The sequence below is a fragment of the Homarus americanus genome, unplaced genomic scaffold (assembly GCF_018991925.1).
Source record: "Homarus americanus isolate GMGI-L3 unplaced genomic scaffold, GMGI_Hamer_2.0 scaffold50564, whole genome shotgun sequence".
In the NCBI taxonomy this organism is placed as follows: Eukaryota; Metazoa; Arthropoda; class Malacostraca; order Decapoda; family Nephropidae; genus Homarus; species Homarus americanus.
The window spans coordinates 1076621-1093109 of record NW_024715014.1 but is presented as its reverse complement, the minus strand read 5'-3'; the positions used below and the strand labels follow the sequence as shown (position 1 = coordinate 1093109).

Sequence of the window (16489 nt, the reverse complement as noted above, 5' to 3'; positions counted from 1 at the left end):
TATGTATATCTTCCTGAGGAGTAATTTCAAGTATACCTACATTGCCTGTATACACGCTGAACTGTATACCTGCATTGTATATATGCATGCTGAAATGTATATGTATAGTAGCTAAAACAACTATCTGTGCGGGTGGGGGTCGATATGCTCCAAAATTTTACATGTGACTAGTGACAGCCCTCATATACCAAAATTTATCGTCCATGGTCTCATTGTTTCCCACACAGTACGCACAGATACTTTTACCTACTGTACCTGCCTTGTTTATATACATACTGAGCTGTATACCTGTAATGTCTATATACATGCTGAACTGTATCCCTACACTGTTCTACATACATGCTGAACTGAATACCTGTATAGTCTATAAACAGTAATACATGCTGAACTGTATACCTGCATGTCTATATACATGCTGAATCAGTGTAAACTAGTACTGTAATGACAATTTTACTGAATAAATATTTACCTTCCCATCAATCACATTGAAGCAAGAGAAATAGGACTTGACCTTACTCAACCAATCACTGACCTTTTAAATACCTCCGGAAGTGCATCAGCGTTTATTGACACATAATTATCTCAACTGCTTGTAAGAATATTCATCTCCAGTGTGAATGCTTGCACAGTTGTGGATAAGAATCATTTGGAAGGCAGGCAGTGTATGAGAGAGTACTCATAGAGATGGTAATTACAAGTCTTCAATTTTCTTTCCAAACCAGATTGATTGTTGTGATATACTTATTTTTAATTTCTCTTTACTGTACTCTTATTTTCTCGCTTCCCCAGGCCCTGTTGTGGGTCGATGACATGTGCCCGAGTGGACAGTTCCCCGTAAATGAGGCAGATGCAACTTACACTCATTCCCTGATGAATTCTTTTTGTCAACAACTATACTGTACACTTGCTGACAAAACCCATGACTCTTCAGGCTTTTACGCCCTCAATGCACGAGTCATAAAGGCAAGCATGAACTCCGCATGCTTCCCAGATGGGCACTGTAAACGCTTCTGCGCTCCACCTTGCACAGGATGTAAGGAGGTGCCCAATAAACTAGCCCCCTCGGGGGCAATTTATCTAATCTATACACTCGCTCCAGAAAGTATCTTTACGATTTTGTACAATATAACACAACACAAGAAGGATTTTGACAACCCGACCAAGACAACAGGAGTCGGTGTTCATTTTGAAATTCATTGGACCCCTCAGTAGAGATACTTTTTGGAGCGAGTGTAGTATATATCTATATACTGTACAGTGTACTGCATATGGGTCATTCCAGGCAAGAAAAAAATTATGTTATAATTTAGCAATTTTTACATTACCACACCTTAAAGTTACCTTACCCTCAGTGCCCTATATGCCACACACAAGAACTGTATTACAAGTATCATATACTGTACACTGACCAGCTGAGGATAAAATCAAAACCAGAGAGATTTTTCAGAACTTCATTCTAAAAAAATTAACTATTTACAAGCCATTTTTCCGACAGCTTTGGGTGGATACAGGTACTTAAATAAAATAATAAAAATTAATGGAATAATAGACTTAATGTACACTGCTACAGACATATGCTCTCAAAAAATTAAACGGAATATAAACTTGATAACCGTAAGGCCTTGGCATGAATGCCTAGTCGGTGAATTTACCCACGACGAGCCACGAAACTAAAGAGTCCATAAATGCTTCTCATTAAACCAAACGACACGAAACCATTTTTGTTTTTTGTTTTGTTTTGTGACGACCATAGAAGGGAAAAAAGAAAATGGTATAACAGTACAGTAGCTTAAAACCATAACTGTACTGTACCACCCTTGGAAGTAATGGTCAGGACCTAAAGGAGAAGAGATAATGAGATGTAGATACTGGAACAGGTAGACTTAGTTTACAGAGAGAAATGATTTTGGTTTGAAGAAAGATAAAATAAAAACAGAAGAAGGAAAATTATAGAGATGAAGAGAAACATATTCTAATCACCAGGAAGCTTGACTACTCTTCTGGACCTGTTGATAGCGAGGGGCCGAGGGCCTTAAAACCTCAGATCAGATATGACGCTCCATAATTACATTGGTGAGAGAGCATGCACACTTCTCACCACCAGACTGATGCTGCATGACAAACATACATGTAGTATTTTGGATATGACACATAGGTATCTCAAGTGTAAACAAGGATTACTTGAAGATTAGACACCTTAGTTTATTTCACCTGACTGAACACCCAAATGCTACCTGAGAGGTTAGATTAAGTTAGGTTAGGTGTTTAATTGTCAGGTCAAATAAGCTGGAGTATCTAATCTTCAGGTGAGCTGTATTTAAATTACAATTTTATTAGGCGATTTAGTAATGACCCCTGTTAATAGTTAAATAGAGGCAGGCAGTTTAACGAGAACTTAACCGACAGTTTGTAAGAATGTCTCGTTTAAAGTGTTTATTTTTCCACGGTGAAGGGCTCCATTTTCCAACAGATAATAAACTATGAAATAAAAACCAACATTACTTCTGCCAACATATAAATCTAGAGCTGAAGAATATGTTTAATTTATTATACTTATAAAGCGTTTTAAAAGTTATTTGTAACCGCATAAAAATATACAAGTTTTCATCTTCACTTACTCCACAGTGATGTACGACTGACACAACAAGTACTTACTAAAGCACCTTGTTACTGTGGATGGCACACACACACTAGTTGGCAACACACAAATAGTAACATCACCAGTGTACAGTTAGTTTTTCTATGTACAAAAATAAGCTAATTCTCACAAAACTCAACAGAAGATACAGTACAGCACTTCAAGGATAGGAAACTGTACTTAAATTTGGCAATATCTTCATGGTCAATAGAGTACAGTACAGTACAGGGATTTGTATTCAGTGTGTAAGTACAAAATGTGGTTACAGTGAAACCTCCATATAAAGAACTTCTCTTCTTTGTATAATCAGTTAAATGGAGGTTTCACACCTAAAGAGCCCTCGATAAAAGGACTTTCATCTCTATATAGTTTGTTAGATGGAGGTTTCACATCTAACGAACCCCCGATATAACGGATTTTCTTATCTATACACTGTAGTCCATTAAATAGAGGTTTTACTGTACTGTATGCTGAACCCTCATCAGGGGAGGTAGACATCAGTACTGTACTGTACAAGGACTTACACTGGGTCAACTTTCAACAGATTCTCTCGCCTTCATTAAGTACTTCTGTGTTTATATACAAATATGCAACAGTCACAACAGGCAATACTCAACATTTTGATATTATTCCAGAAATAAAAAAGTTTATCGAAGTAGTTATCGGTAATTAATCAGCGACAGTGTGTGGGCGAGTTGTTTACGACAAGCAGTACCACAATTATTTACAAGGGTTACCTATTGACCAGACCATAACAAATACAAGGTGTCTTCCAAAAAAATGTATACACACTGTCATAACAAATTTTTGTGGCGATTATTTAAATGCTTATAACTACAACAGCAACATTGTCCTCACATGTGGGAGACCTCACACATCAATGAGCGAAGGCCATGTTACTCTCCTAATACTGTACAAGCATTCACATCATCCCCAACTAAATCCATAAGGTTGTGTGTATACATTTTTCTGAGACGCCGTGCATAATGTAACTTATGTCTAAGACTGAGTACCAATATTTTGTCATGTTAAGGCAGTAATAGTCAACAATAAGCAACTCAGTGTCGTGGCGGCCAGAAGTAACCCCTAATGACCGCCTACACCACCACAACTACCGTACTGTACACTAACATTTACACCCAACTGTACTGAAAGATTTAAGTTACAATAAATTTACAGGTACGGCAAAAACTCCACCTAATAGTCCTTGATCTCATGGATACAGTCCGGTAGACGTGAAAACTCCATCTGACGAACCCTTGATATAACAGACCTCTCACCATAATATTACACTGTAGTCTGCTAGATGGAGTTTTTACATCTAACGAACACGTGTATGACAGACTTTTCTTCCCATATACTGTAATCCATTATATAGAGGTTTCACTGTAAAGTTAAGGAGAAAAAGCCATTTTTTTTAAAACCACAAACTCTGCGGTCAATTTTCACAATAAGCTGAAAAAAAGGAACTACAGCTTTACCTCCATACTACTTTAAATACAAAACCAACTCTGACACAATTATAACTCGGGACGTCAATGAAGAAGTTACCAACCAGAACAGATCCAGGCAATGTGACCAGAAGCACGAACTTATCATCAATGCGTAACATTCACCTCCTCCAAGAGATCAATAAAGCGAATTCCATCAATAACTTTCCCACGAGTACAAATAGCTGAGGACTATTTGTACAAGAGCCCAACTGATCAGTCACCAACTCCCACAGTTTAACACGGTGACCCATACCATCTCTTCCAGTCAACACCTGTCCATACCCTTACTGAATACAAATTAGCTGATAAGGCATTAGGCATAAATATGAAATGGATGTCTACAATGTTACTTTTAAAATAATGTACATCACAGTCAAATCAGTTGACATACAGTACAAAAAAAAAATCTTGGAATTTATCATCATAAACCATGTCAATCACCATGAATGCTGTACTGTACTTGAAACCCTTACAGTCTACACATGAAAAGGTTCTGACAGCACACTCAAAAGTGACGCTGAAACATAAACTTCAACACATTTACTTCATTGCCTCTGCACTGTTGTTAATATTTTTATATACCTCCTTGGATTTTGGTTTGAATTTATAAGTTTTGAAGAGAAACATTTACTTTCCTTCACAATGTAAGAATCCCATCTCACCCAACCAATATTTTTACACATTAGAATTTTGAAAGCTATTGTTTGTTGTCATAGTTACAACAACACCGCTGCCCTGGTCACACCCTCAACTACTTGTCACGTTTCTTCTGAAACACACAGCACTTCCTCTGGTCCTGATGCAGTCTGTGTAAACTTGTCTTCTTTATAAGATTCTAACTTTAAAATAATTTAAGATTTTTTCGCTAAGACGGCAGCGATCCTCTTCTTAATGGACGGCATCAGTTGAATATGCTCGTCCACACACTGCATGGCACATCCCTCGAACTCTGCCTTGTATACAGATACCTGCAAGAGACAAGTGGCAAGTGAATGACAGAACTCACATTATCTGCCTGCACAGTAATACTAAACAGTATACAGTATTGCAAATAAAAAGTTAAAATTCCCTTTCAAATTACCAACAGAATGCAATATCAATTAAATATATTAGCAAACAACTTTAAAAAATAAAACATAGCTATAAAGTTGAATATTCTTCTGTTGTTCCCAGTACTGTACAGTACACAAATGTTCTAGCTAAGCTGAAAAGTTATGGGGACAATTTTAAAAGTTCACACACACAAGCTCACACCCATATTCTTCTAAGGTAAATAATCAAGATCTGATGCCTGTTTAACCCCTTGTGTACAGGTTCCCCCCCAAGAGCTGATTAAAATTGTCTGGTGATGTCCCCGTAGTGAAGGGGGTTAAGATCGTAATTTATCTTTCCTTTGACCTCAGTAATTCATGGCTACCACTTAGATCAGCAACACATACACAGTCCAACTCTCTTTCAAATATTGCTCTTGTTTTCTTTCTCAATGTTTCATCTCACCAGCTAATAAAACCTCACTGTAAGCCTATTGTGTTCGCCCCACTGCTCAGCCTCTCTCCCTCCCGCTTACACGTTGTTTAAGTAAGTCAAGAGGTTATTACTCATCACGAGAGACAACTGAACAATATACAGTATATAAGTCTCTTCAGCGAGTGTTTTAAACATGGCTGAGTGTTGTCTTAAAACATCCCTTTTTTTTTTGTACACCCATATTAATTAATCACAAGCTAATTTGTCATGTCAGTCCTCCATCCCATCCACGAACCCTGAGACTCACGAACCTGTGAATCCAAGACATCACAGTACACCATGTATCGGCCCAACAGTGTGTGATGTCTCGGATTCACAGGTTCATGAGTCTTAAATTTCATGGGTAGGATGGAGAACTGACAGGACTTTTTTTTCCGTGACTGTATATGATAAGTCTTATCTCCTGACACTAACAACTCTTAACAATATTTTACTGTATGGATGATGATGCTACAGGTGACATAATTCTCAAGTTTCTACAAGTAAACACCTTCAGTAAATATGAAAAATGGTACTTATAATACAACACTTTATTCTGTACTGTACTGGGAGATGGCAATATGGAGACAGACACATCACTAAATAGGCTGCACAGTGGCCAAGCTTTGTAGCCCACACAAGCATCTTACATTATCCTTATTCTAATCAAGCTTATGACAGATCCAGGACAGGAAAGATTAGTTTGTCAAGATAATTAGAAAACTTTAGTAATTTCTCATTAGTTGTTAACCATACGTACACTGCACTGTAACACCAAATTCCAAGTTAGAAAATCTGCAGTTTAAAAAGAATTAATTGGCAGCTGTAATCTAGTGCTCAGAAGCCAAGATACTGTACTGGTGCCCTTCCCCCTACCTCCCCCAAGATTGAGACATATCTAATGGGGTGACTGTCATTAACTGTGCGGTCAGATAATAGTTTAAGTCCATCGAATGGGGCGACTAGCATTAACGGTATTGTCAATCGGATAATAATTTAACTACTCAGGCCATGTACAGGTCCAGTATGACAAATGGACCACTGGTGTTAGCAAATGGACGACCACCAGAGGAACATGATGTCTCCACTGTTACAGCCGCAGGCATAAAATAGGAAAATGTTACCTTATTTTTGTTTTTACCGAGACGAAACAAAAGAATAAAGGTAAACGTAATTGTGTAACAGTTTCCGAGATATACCAGTAGTCGTTTATCATCAAAATACGCCCACATCCAGTCAATCTTTTATCACGGCTTGCACACACAATAAGCCATTATGCAAAAAAGCATACAGAACCCCTCAAAATTTCTACCATCTTAACTTCTGTACAATTGTCCAGTGAAGGTCACAGAGTATATCTTATGAGGTAAACCATTTTATAAGGCTTTGTCCCATAAGATAAAAAAAAAGGAAAAAAATTTCAAATTTGACGAGTAAGCAAGTGACTTTTCTATGTAGGGAGGACCTGCATAGTCAACACAACACACAGGAAACACAAACAGCACACAGGAGCTAATATATCAAAGCTATTTAGATTCCAAACATCATGTCGCATTACTGTAAACATTATACTGTACGTACTGTATTTACACTTTCTGAAAATGTATGAACATTTTAACTCCTTGTTGAGATTAAGGTAAAATTGCATGTTTCCCCCAGTGTATGAAGATGATTAACTCTGTATTAAACAGTCAACAAGTATTATAAGCAAGGCAGGTTACCCACACAGCAATTTACCCGTGTTAGGTCGTCACGTGTATTGTTCACAAAAACTCGTTCCTCACGTAAATGTCCCCAATATTTCATGTACGTACATCAAAAATTTACATGGAGGTATGTGTGTGTATGCACAGTAGAACCTCGGAAATCTGTTGTCCTGACGTCCCACAAAACTGACACATTCTAATATCAAAATTTCTAATCCTTGAAAAGCTGCCATTATCACTGGAGGTTATCTGTGCAAAAAATGGAATGCAAGGAACATGAAATGTCCACTGATGATGGCTGCCATCCCTACAGCTAAAGTCCACTGATGATGGTTACTTTTTACATTCACTCAAAAATTTTGATAATCGTGGTGTGTGACAATCTCTGACGGCCAGCCATGTCTTCTGTTTGTTATTAACTTGCATCAAATGACATCAGCAGAAAATAAAATTAAGTTCTTGAAATTTGTTAATTATCAAATTCCATGAAGGAGAAAAATACATAGCAAATTACTGTGAGAAAAACTATTGTCGTAAGTGATCAATACTGAGAAGTCAACCTAAACGACAAAAGAGTGGATGTATATAAGAGGCAGCAGCTCAGCGGGGCATCAATGTGACAGGTTTAAGAAATGATAACATTGTTAAGTTGTCCAAAGCCATTTAGAGAAATTTCCCCACAAAGGTCAGTGATACTGAACACTACATATTATAAAGTGTTACAGACAGAGGAGAAACTATCCTGCAAGTACAGTATAATGTGGGAAGAGTTTGTGTATGATAATTATAAGGTGAAATAGGCCTATTATAGTACTACTGCAGTCCTGTAAAAGTGAGAGTAAACCATACACAACATAAAACATGAACCACATATACCCTTCCTTATGACAGGTTAGGTAAGGTTATATTTCATGTCATAAATGGTTTACTGTTGCCTCGTATACAAAGGACCCCATCAGTTGGTGTGCCTCCTTCACTTTATTTCTACATTAATTTCACTGGGTAGTTTGTTGTTTGTGAGTAATAACCAATACACTGTACTCTATGATTTCTTAAGACACCTTTACTATTACCTGTACAATGCTAACCCATAATATACCTTAAGCTTTCCCAATATAACAATGTTTCATCATTTCAAGAGGTTAACAGGAGACTAACAATAATAAAACTGTAAAAATGACAAGTCTGGCAGCCTGTGACTCAATAGTGCCAGAACTCCGAGGTCGTACTGTACATAACACAAAGTTTTCCAATCATACAACATGACTTACTATGTGCACAAAAAAGCTTCCCAAGGTAAGATACTGTACTATATAATAATGTTATCAAAGTGAGATGTTACCTGTACTGAATTCCCTTCCTTCTACAATTTTTTATTATGGCAGATCTCAACAATAAATTCTAGAGCAAACAACACCTTGATAAGCTTTAAGTCTAAGCTGTTTAATGACAACCAAAAGCAAAACTCCTAGCCTGGTTCAAGAAAGACTTTCAAAATTCCAAGTACTGTATAGGTTCTGGGAGGGTTTGCATTTTTGCTGCACAACACTGCCAACATTTCTAGCATGTCTAAAGCACTCCAAATCCCCAGGCCACTGCCACCACTTCATGAATGAGCTTTGTTCATACTCCGTCTCTGCCCAGAGCGGCCTGACGGAACACACTGCCTGCAGCGTTGGCTATGGAAAGGGAGCTGTTGCGCTGCTGCTCCTGGCAAGAGTAAGTCCACATATAAGCATTATTATTCATGGACAACAATTTTAATCATAACTCGTTTAATTCAGTGTAAAATAGTCATGATATTTTATTTACAATCTATCAATTGTTTAGTCTTGCACAATAATGTAACAAACACATCTAGTCCTTCACTCTTACCAACACATTCATCATATATTCTTCAACACAAATCCCTTACAGCTTCCCTTAACAGTACCTCAAACTTTTTAATCACCCAAAGTCGTATTAGTTTACCGTCAACTGCACCGTTTTCACTTTTCATTGGATTTTCCTCGACTTGAAGAGCATTAGTCAGCCCTAAAGACACTTATTTGTCCAACTGGCCATGAAACACAACAGGACTGTGTGTGTGTGTGTGGGGCCAAGCTGTCTACTTACTACCTGTGTACCATTTCTGCTCTGCCTTATTGCGTACTGTTCACTATGTTTGTGACTATGCAATAATTCTAGTGATCTATTGATGGTACTGTACATGGGGCAGGCATGGCACTAGTTGTATTGCATTAGTCGAGCAACAGATTCTAGCAGGGACCTCTCTTTAGCTTCTGAACAGGTGTGTATATAAACAGTAGAACCTCGATAAATTGGACTAATTGGGACGGACCCCAGTCCGAAAAATTTGAAAGCCTGAAATATGAAAATAGATTGGGGGGGGGGCAGGGGGTGGCGATATGAACAGAACTCTCTGGGTTGAATATCAGACATATAAGTCTGTTTTTTGTTATCACCAAGGTGAGTGTTATGTACTGTAAAGTGTTATATGTAAGTAATCACAGAATTTGTCTTAAGAATTAAGAGAAAACTGTATACAGTACTGTACATTACTATAAAGATAAAAATAAGGACAAACAAATGTAGGAGTATATTGTATGTGGAAGACAAGTGTTTATCTGGGAGCAGCTGGCAGAGGGAGGGGAGGGGGGTAGCACAGGTGGGTACTCCTTCCCCCAAGATTACTTTAACACTTCTTTATGTAATTTCACCATAATTCTCATATAATTTAGGATAATTTGGTGCTTACTGAAGATGTTATATTAATCATGATGAACCATAAAAGGCCAATCATATGAGAATATAATACTACAGGTAAATCAATAAATGAATAAACGACCCTGACAAATGTGACAACACCTGATCAGCCCCAGCCTGCTTATATACTCAGTGTCTTAGTTCTCAGTAGCCTGTAGAAAATCTGATTAGACCACTGTACAGTATTCAGTAAGTGTTGTTCATTTCATAAGATTTGTTCTTAATCTTCCCCATTTCTTAAAACATGTTTTTTTATTATCTGGTGACCAAAGCATCTCAGAGGCCAAAAAAAGCGAATTCCAATATATTGAAGTCCAATTTATCAAGGTTTTACTGTATAATTATGAACTCGCCTCCTCTCTCCTGTCTGTAATTAAGAGGGTTAGCTAGCTGTATTGTTAGAGTATTTAATGTACAGTATATTTCCCCCTAACTGACTAGCAGGAAACTTGACCAGCTTTTCTTCATCAAGTTACTCGCATTATCCAAACCAAACATTCTTCATGTAAGCTTCTACTTGTATTATCTTTAGATATATAAGCTCTTGCTTATAATATTAAGGGAAAAAGGCAGTAAACTAATGGAAATGACAAGTGATCGCTTTTATTTCAACGAGGAGGCGACACTAACAATGATTTCTAAGAAGAAGAATAATAACAATAAGGGTGATGCCTGTACACTTTAATCTTATGGGAAAAACCAAACATCGTGCACTTATGTTCTCACAAGCAAAATATCAAACCATTTACTGAAGGTCATTAAACATTACTACTGATGGAGGTACAATACAGTACTAAGTCACATCATAGTAGAGTAAATCTGAATATACCGTACATAGCAAACACCTGAGAAAATCTTTGGAGAATATATTATTGTACTAAGTCTTACTGTACAGTATGTCAGAACACTCGTAGCAAACATTTGCATGTCAACAGACCTGAGACTCTGATGTGTCTGCCGTGACCTGGTCTCTCACACGATCCTGACACACCATTACACATCGCTGTAGTCGTTCCTGGGGGAAAAAAATGTGAATTTCGTCAACTTCTAATAGTAAACCGCCATCTTCAAGTTTAAATACCCTTGACTTCAGCACCTCAGTTACCCAAAGAGAGATTAGAGTACCTGCAATTGCCTAGGTTATACTACAAACGGGCAAGGGGGGATCTAGTTCAGATGCATAAACATCTCAAAGGGCACTACTCAGTCGAGTGTCACAGCTCAAGGTTGAAGAAGGCTCAAGTCCAGAAAACTGTGAGGGCTATCTTTTTCGGAGTGAGAGTTGTGAACTCATGGAACAACCTGCCAGTGTTGTGACAGCACCGAGTGTGAGCAGTTTCAAAACCAGACTTGATCAGCACTGGAGCAGGTTCAGATATATTCAGTAGCCAGTGCATGCCCAGTACTTGCCAACAGTGCCTAACAGATATATGACCGACAGCCCAAGCGCCAAACAAGCCAATCAGTGGTGAAGAAGATAAAAGTAAAAAAATTATGGGTTTGCCTTTAAGATGAATAAAATTACGAAGGGGTTTGTGAAGAATGTCTACTAACCCTTGTGCATGGGTTCCCCTCTGAGGTGAATAAAATTGTCTGGTGTTAGTCACATATAACATTAAAAGTAGCATCCCAAGAGTGAACGGGTTGAATGTCATCCTGGAACATAATGTTTCATCCACCACAAAATACAATGAACTAATTACCCGGGATGGAGTAAACACAGGAGCTCGGAACTTCGAATATTGCACAAAGAAGAAAATTAAAGGAATAAGTTTAAATGGTAAAGTTATTTTGTATTCATGGTAAAATGTATATAAGGGTGATTTAAAATTTACAGGCATGGCGTAATTGGCTTTTTAAATATTGTATTTAATATAAATTACATGAATGCTGTAGTTTAATTTCTCTGTCTTGTATACAGTAATAACTTGTTTTGACCTTTGTCGTACCAGAACATTTATGTCTCTGAAAACCAGACATTATCTTCCCCGATTTAGGTTAAATTTTTTCCCGAGTTTGGTTAGGTTATCTTCCTTGTCTGAAATAGAGAGGAACACAAATGAAGTATAATAGCATATAGATAATAAATAATATTATACACTCGCTCCAAAAAGTGACTATACCGAGGGATCTGATGAACTTCAAAATAAACACCCCCGACTCCTGTTGTCTCGGTAGGGTTGTCAAAATCCTTCGGCCGTTGTGTCATATTGTCTAACACAGAATTGTAAAGATACTTCTCAGAGCGAGTGTACCTGTACTGATTAGCTCCCTACTTCATAAGACACCTGTTGTCACATAATACATTCTCCTCATGAGAGCATCAGAGAGGACCACTGGAGCAACAAGGGATCACCAAGCCTTCAAAATCGTGTGTCAGGACCATCAACCGACACTGTGTCATTGAGGTGTCATACTGTCGGGTCCCGAGTCACAGAAGAAGCAGCACTTGGCATATGTTACCTCGACTCGTTGGTTTAATTTGACCAATGTACTCTCTTCAAAAGCTATGCAAACACATTATTAATATTTTAAGCATACAAATAAATAAAAATAAAAGTAATCAAGAGGCTACAGTGAAACTATATTTAGCAGACTATTTGGAGAGGAAAGGTCATTATATCGAGGGTCCATTAGATGTGAAACACCCCAATTAACAGATTATGTTGAGAGAGATGTCTGTTATATCGAGGTTTCATTGTACTTATTCATTCAGATAATAATTTATGAACTGTCTTTCCTTTTATAAATAAGATATGGTGCTATGTGATGGTATACAGGTATATGGTGCTATGTGATGGTATACAGGTATATGGTGCTATGTGATGGCATATATATGGTGCTATGTGATGGTATATATATGGTGCTATATGATGGTGTATAGGTATATGGTGCTATGTGATGGTATACAGGTATATGGTGCTATGTGATGGTATATAAATGGTGCTATGTGATGGTATATATATGGTGCTATGTGATGGCATATATATGGTGCTATGTGATGGCATATATATGGTGCTATGTGATGGTACACTACTGCCCAGGCATTCGAGTATGGCAGACAAAGTATAAACAAACATGGCCATCCTTACCTGGAACTGTGATAACTCATTCTGCACAAAGCTCTGGGCCTGTGTGAGCGGCGTGGAGCAGTTCTCAATACACCGGTGGACTTGATCAACCGAGCTCTCCTTCCTCTCACAACATTCCGCGGCGCATAGATGCATCGCTTTCTGAAATTAACATGTGATGCCCCTCATAACACCATCTGTGAGAGAATTACTACACCACATCAGGCCCCTCATACACCATCTGTGAGGTAACTACTACATCATCAGGCCCCTCGTAACACCATCTGTGAGGGAATTACTACACCACGTCAAGCCCCTCATAACGCCATCTGTGAGGGAGTTACTACACTACGTGTCTGCTGTTCAACACCTCAGCTCACATGATCTACGTGTGTAAACATTAATCTGTATGTTCACTGTATGTTCCTTCACCTTTCTCTAATGAAGGCTTTTGTTAAACCACTAATCTATGTAATAACTCATTTATGTCCAATGTATATTTTCAGCCTTCGGGCTGCAAACTTTTTCAATAAACCGTTTATTATTATTATTATTATTATTACACACACAGTATGTCGCCACTACAACCTGAAACTAGACCAAGTGATAGGGGCATTATTTTTTCCCTGTTATTCCTTGGAGACAGAGTACTGAGGTGCCAAGTATTTAACATAACATCTATTTTTGTACTCTGATACAATGCCAATTTGGTTAAAGCTTCACTAACTCGCAGGCGGTGACACATAACTAGCGTGTGGTAGTGTCGTGACGCCCGCAGACAGCTGCCCTTTCATCAACCAATATAATGAGCCAAAAACAAAGTGGGAAGTGGTGTCCTACCCTAAGCTAACCTTCCACCAAACAGCATAATAAAACGTAAATCAAACATGGTGCAGTAATTATTGAGGATACACTAATTTTGAATCACATGGAAAAAAGAACTGTGCACTACTATAAATTGACTCAGTGAGCATCAGTGGTGAAGAAGATAAAAGGAATTAAATTAAAGAGCTAACTCTATAAATTTACAACATTATACCCGGTACTCCAGGACATATCAACACAAATGATTAATGACCCTACAAAATAACTCATAAAACGTGATAATATATGTGAAAATACAAGTGAAGAATATTAATTAGGAATAAAATACACTAAAATAATTACGTAAACTTTAGTACACGATTGGCCGGCGATTCCATCCCTTTCTCTACACAACTTTTAAGACAATACCTATATATTATACTAATTAAATACCTCCTTTTTACCTGAATTAACCACTAACCTGCATTCCTCGTAAATATGTCTTATCTAGGTCGTCCACCAGAGCTGTCATAGCCTCTTGAATACGGAACTGTGCCTGGTCGACCATGGTTACCCCGGTGTGTGTGTACAACAGCTGATCCCGGCGGCATGGGTGGCCCGGCCTCTCTTGTTCACTCTATACCACGAGCGACAGTACTTCAGAGATAGATAGATAGCTAGATAGATAGATATATAGATAGATAGATAGGTGGATAGATAGAGTATATTGACAATGCAAGTATACAGTGTTTAGCATATATATAGACAATGAAATTATTATTATTAAGATTGGCAAACTAATCCAAACTTAACTAATATGTATCATTAATTTACTATTATTTTAGGTTAATAATGTGTTGCCCCCATTAAGTTATCATAGAGTGGTGAAGTCATCAGTTTATTAGTCAGAACACTTTAGTAGTTCCTGTTCGGTGTATCTTTCAACATTAGCCGTTTTGCGCACTTCCAGGTAGGAAGGTATATTTAGTATTCCTATTATACTAATTTCCATAATGTGTATGTTATAAATATCACGTGTATTATTTTTCATTATCAATTTATGATTGACAGGATTCTATTTTATCACTCTAATCCCTTTCGTGTTTTATTAATTTTGAGAATGTTTTATTTGGTCTTAATGGTCTTCATATCGAGTTTTGTTAATTGATTACGTTTTATAAATAGTTCATCATTATAAACCAATTTATATTTAAATTGAGACCGTTTATATACATGTCATTGTAAAATCCGTTTTATTCTCTATTTATGTAGGTGTCAAAGTACTTTTTAACAACCATTTTGAAAATTTACGCAATTTTTGTCTCATTTCACGGTATTTAAGGTATAAAACTAATTAATTTTCCCTCAAAATGTCATGTTTGTTGACCTTGATATTTGGTCGCTTAATGATATATTTACCACAAGTAAAGTTTTCATCATAGAAAATGAATACTTTCTGGGTAAACTAATTTATTTTAGCGACATTTCTTCCCTTACTTTTTTATTTGCGTGAATAAATTTGCGTGAATAAGAAAATTAAAAAGATGTTTTAATATACGTTCGTGATAAGAATACAAACAATTTACATCGACAGTAATGGTATACAAAAATATCTCTGTTCAAAACATTTCTGAAATAATATCAACACAGGCAAACATCTAAAAATAACATTATAGCTTAAGTGTGACCAGCATAATATACTGTAGATGACAATACCTTTATTTAAGCGCCCCACTAACAGACGGACACAAACATCTTTCACCATATTACATTACACATCACTACCTCGTGTCTACCAGAATTTATTAAACTATTGAGAAATGTTGCAAGTCATCTGCCGTGTAAAGGGTAAATATAAACAAGGGTCCAGCAACTCAGGTCTTTTTTTTTTCTTTTTCTTTTTTTTACGGGATTAGCCCACCATGGCACAGGTCAATGACTCACATCAGGGCCTGGGGGCGAGAATATAAGAAGAAGAAGAAGAACAGGAAGAAGAAGAAGAAGAAGAAGAAGAAGAAGACGAAGAACGAAGACGAAGATGAAGAAGAAGAAGAAGAAGAAGAAGAAGAAGAAGAAGAAGAAGAAGAAGAAGAAGAAGAAGAAGAAGAAGAAGAAGAAGAAGAAGAAGAAGAAGAAGAAGAAGAAGAAGAAGAAGAAGAAGAAGAAGGAAGAAGAAGAAGGAAGAAGAAGAAGAAGAAGAAGAAGAAGAAGAAGAAGAAGAAGAAGAAGAAGAAGAAGAAGAAGAAGAAGAAGAAGAAGAAGAAGAAGAAGAAGAAGAAGAAGAAGAAGAAGAAGAAGAAGAAGAAGAAGAAGAAGAAGAAGAAGAAGAAGAAGAAGAAGAAGAAGAAGAAGAAAGAAGAAGAAGAAGAAGAAGAAGAAGAAGAAGAAGAAGAAGAAGAAGAAGAAGAAGAAGAAGAAGAAGAAGAAGAAGAAGAAGAAGAAGAAGAAGAAGAAGAAGAACAGGAAGAAGAAGAAGAAGAAGAAGAAGAAGAAGAAGAAGAAGAA

General features: G+C 37.2%; 1 protein-coding gene across 2 annotated transcripts; it reads right to left on the bottom strand.

Annotated features, from left to right (window-relative positions):
- Positions 1-1437: 1437 nt before the first annotated feature.
- Positions 1438-15094, bottom strand: LOC121880080 (protein FAM136A-like). 2 transcript variants are annotated; one of them, XM_042387106.1, is made up of 5 exons: positions 14466-15094; positions 13202-13342; positions 11047-11124; positions 8973-9053; positions 1438-5099 (listed from the first exon to the last, which is right to left on the bottom strand). In XM_042387106.1, exons 1-5 carry the CDS (start codon positions 14550-14552, stop codon positions 4983-4985), a joined length of 504 nt encoding a protein of 167 aa, XP_042243040.1. In that variant the 5' UTR covers positions 14553-15094; the 3' UTR covers positions 1438-4982. The 2 variants fall into 2 exon arrangements, with proteins under 2 accessions (XP_042243040.1, XP_042243051.1); XM_042387117.1 differs by lacking the exon at positions 8973-9053 and having other exon boundaries at positions 14466-14784.
- Between the last annotated feature and the right edge of the window lie 1395 nt (positions 15095-16489).

Bases quoted from the DNA above. Each gene is read 5' to 3' on its own strand.
- LOC121880080 (XM_042387106.1), bottom strand. From the start codon at position 14,552: ATGGTCGACCAGGCACAGTTCCGTATTCAAGAGGCTATGACAGCTCTG. The intron at 9,054-11,046 runs GTCTGTTGACAT...TACTCTTGCCAG, and splicing joins CAGACACATCAGAGTCTCAG to GAGCAGCAGCGCAACAGCTC. The intron at 5,100-8,972 runs GTATGAACAAAG...TGTCTCTTGCAG, and splicing joins CCGCTCTGGGCAGAGACGGA to GTATCTGTATACAAGGCAGA.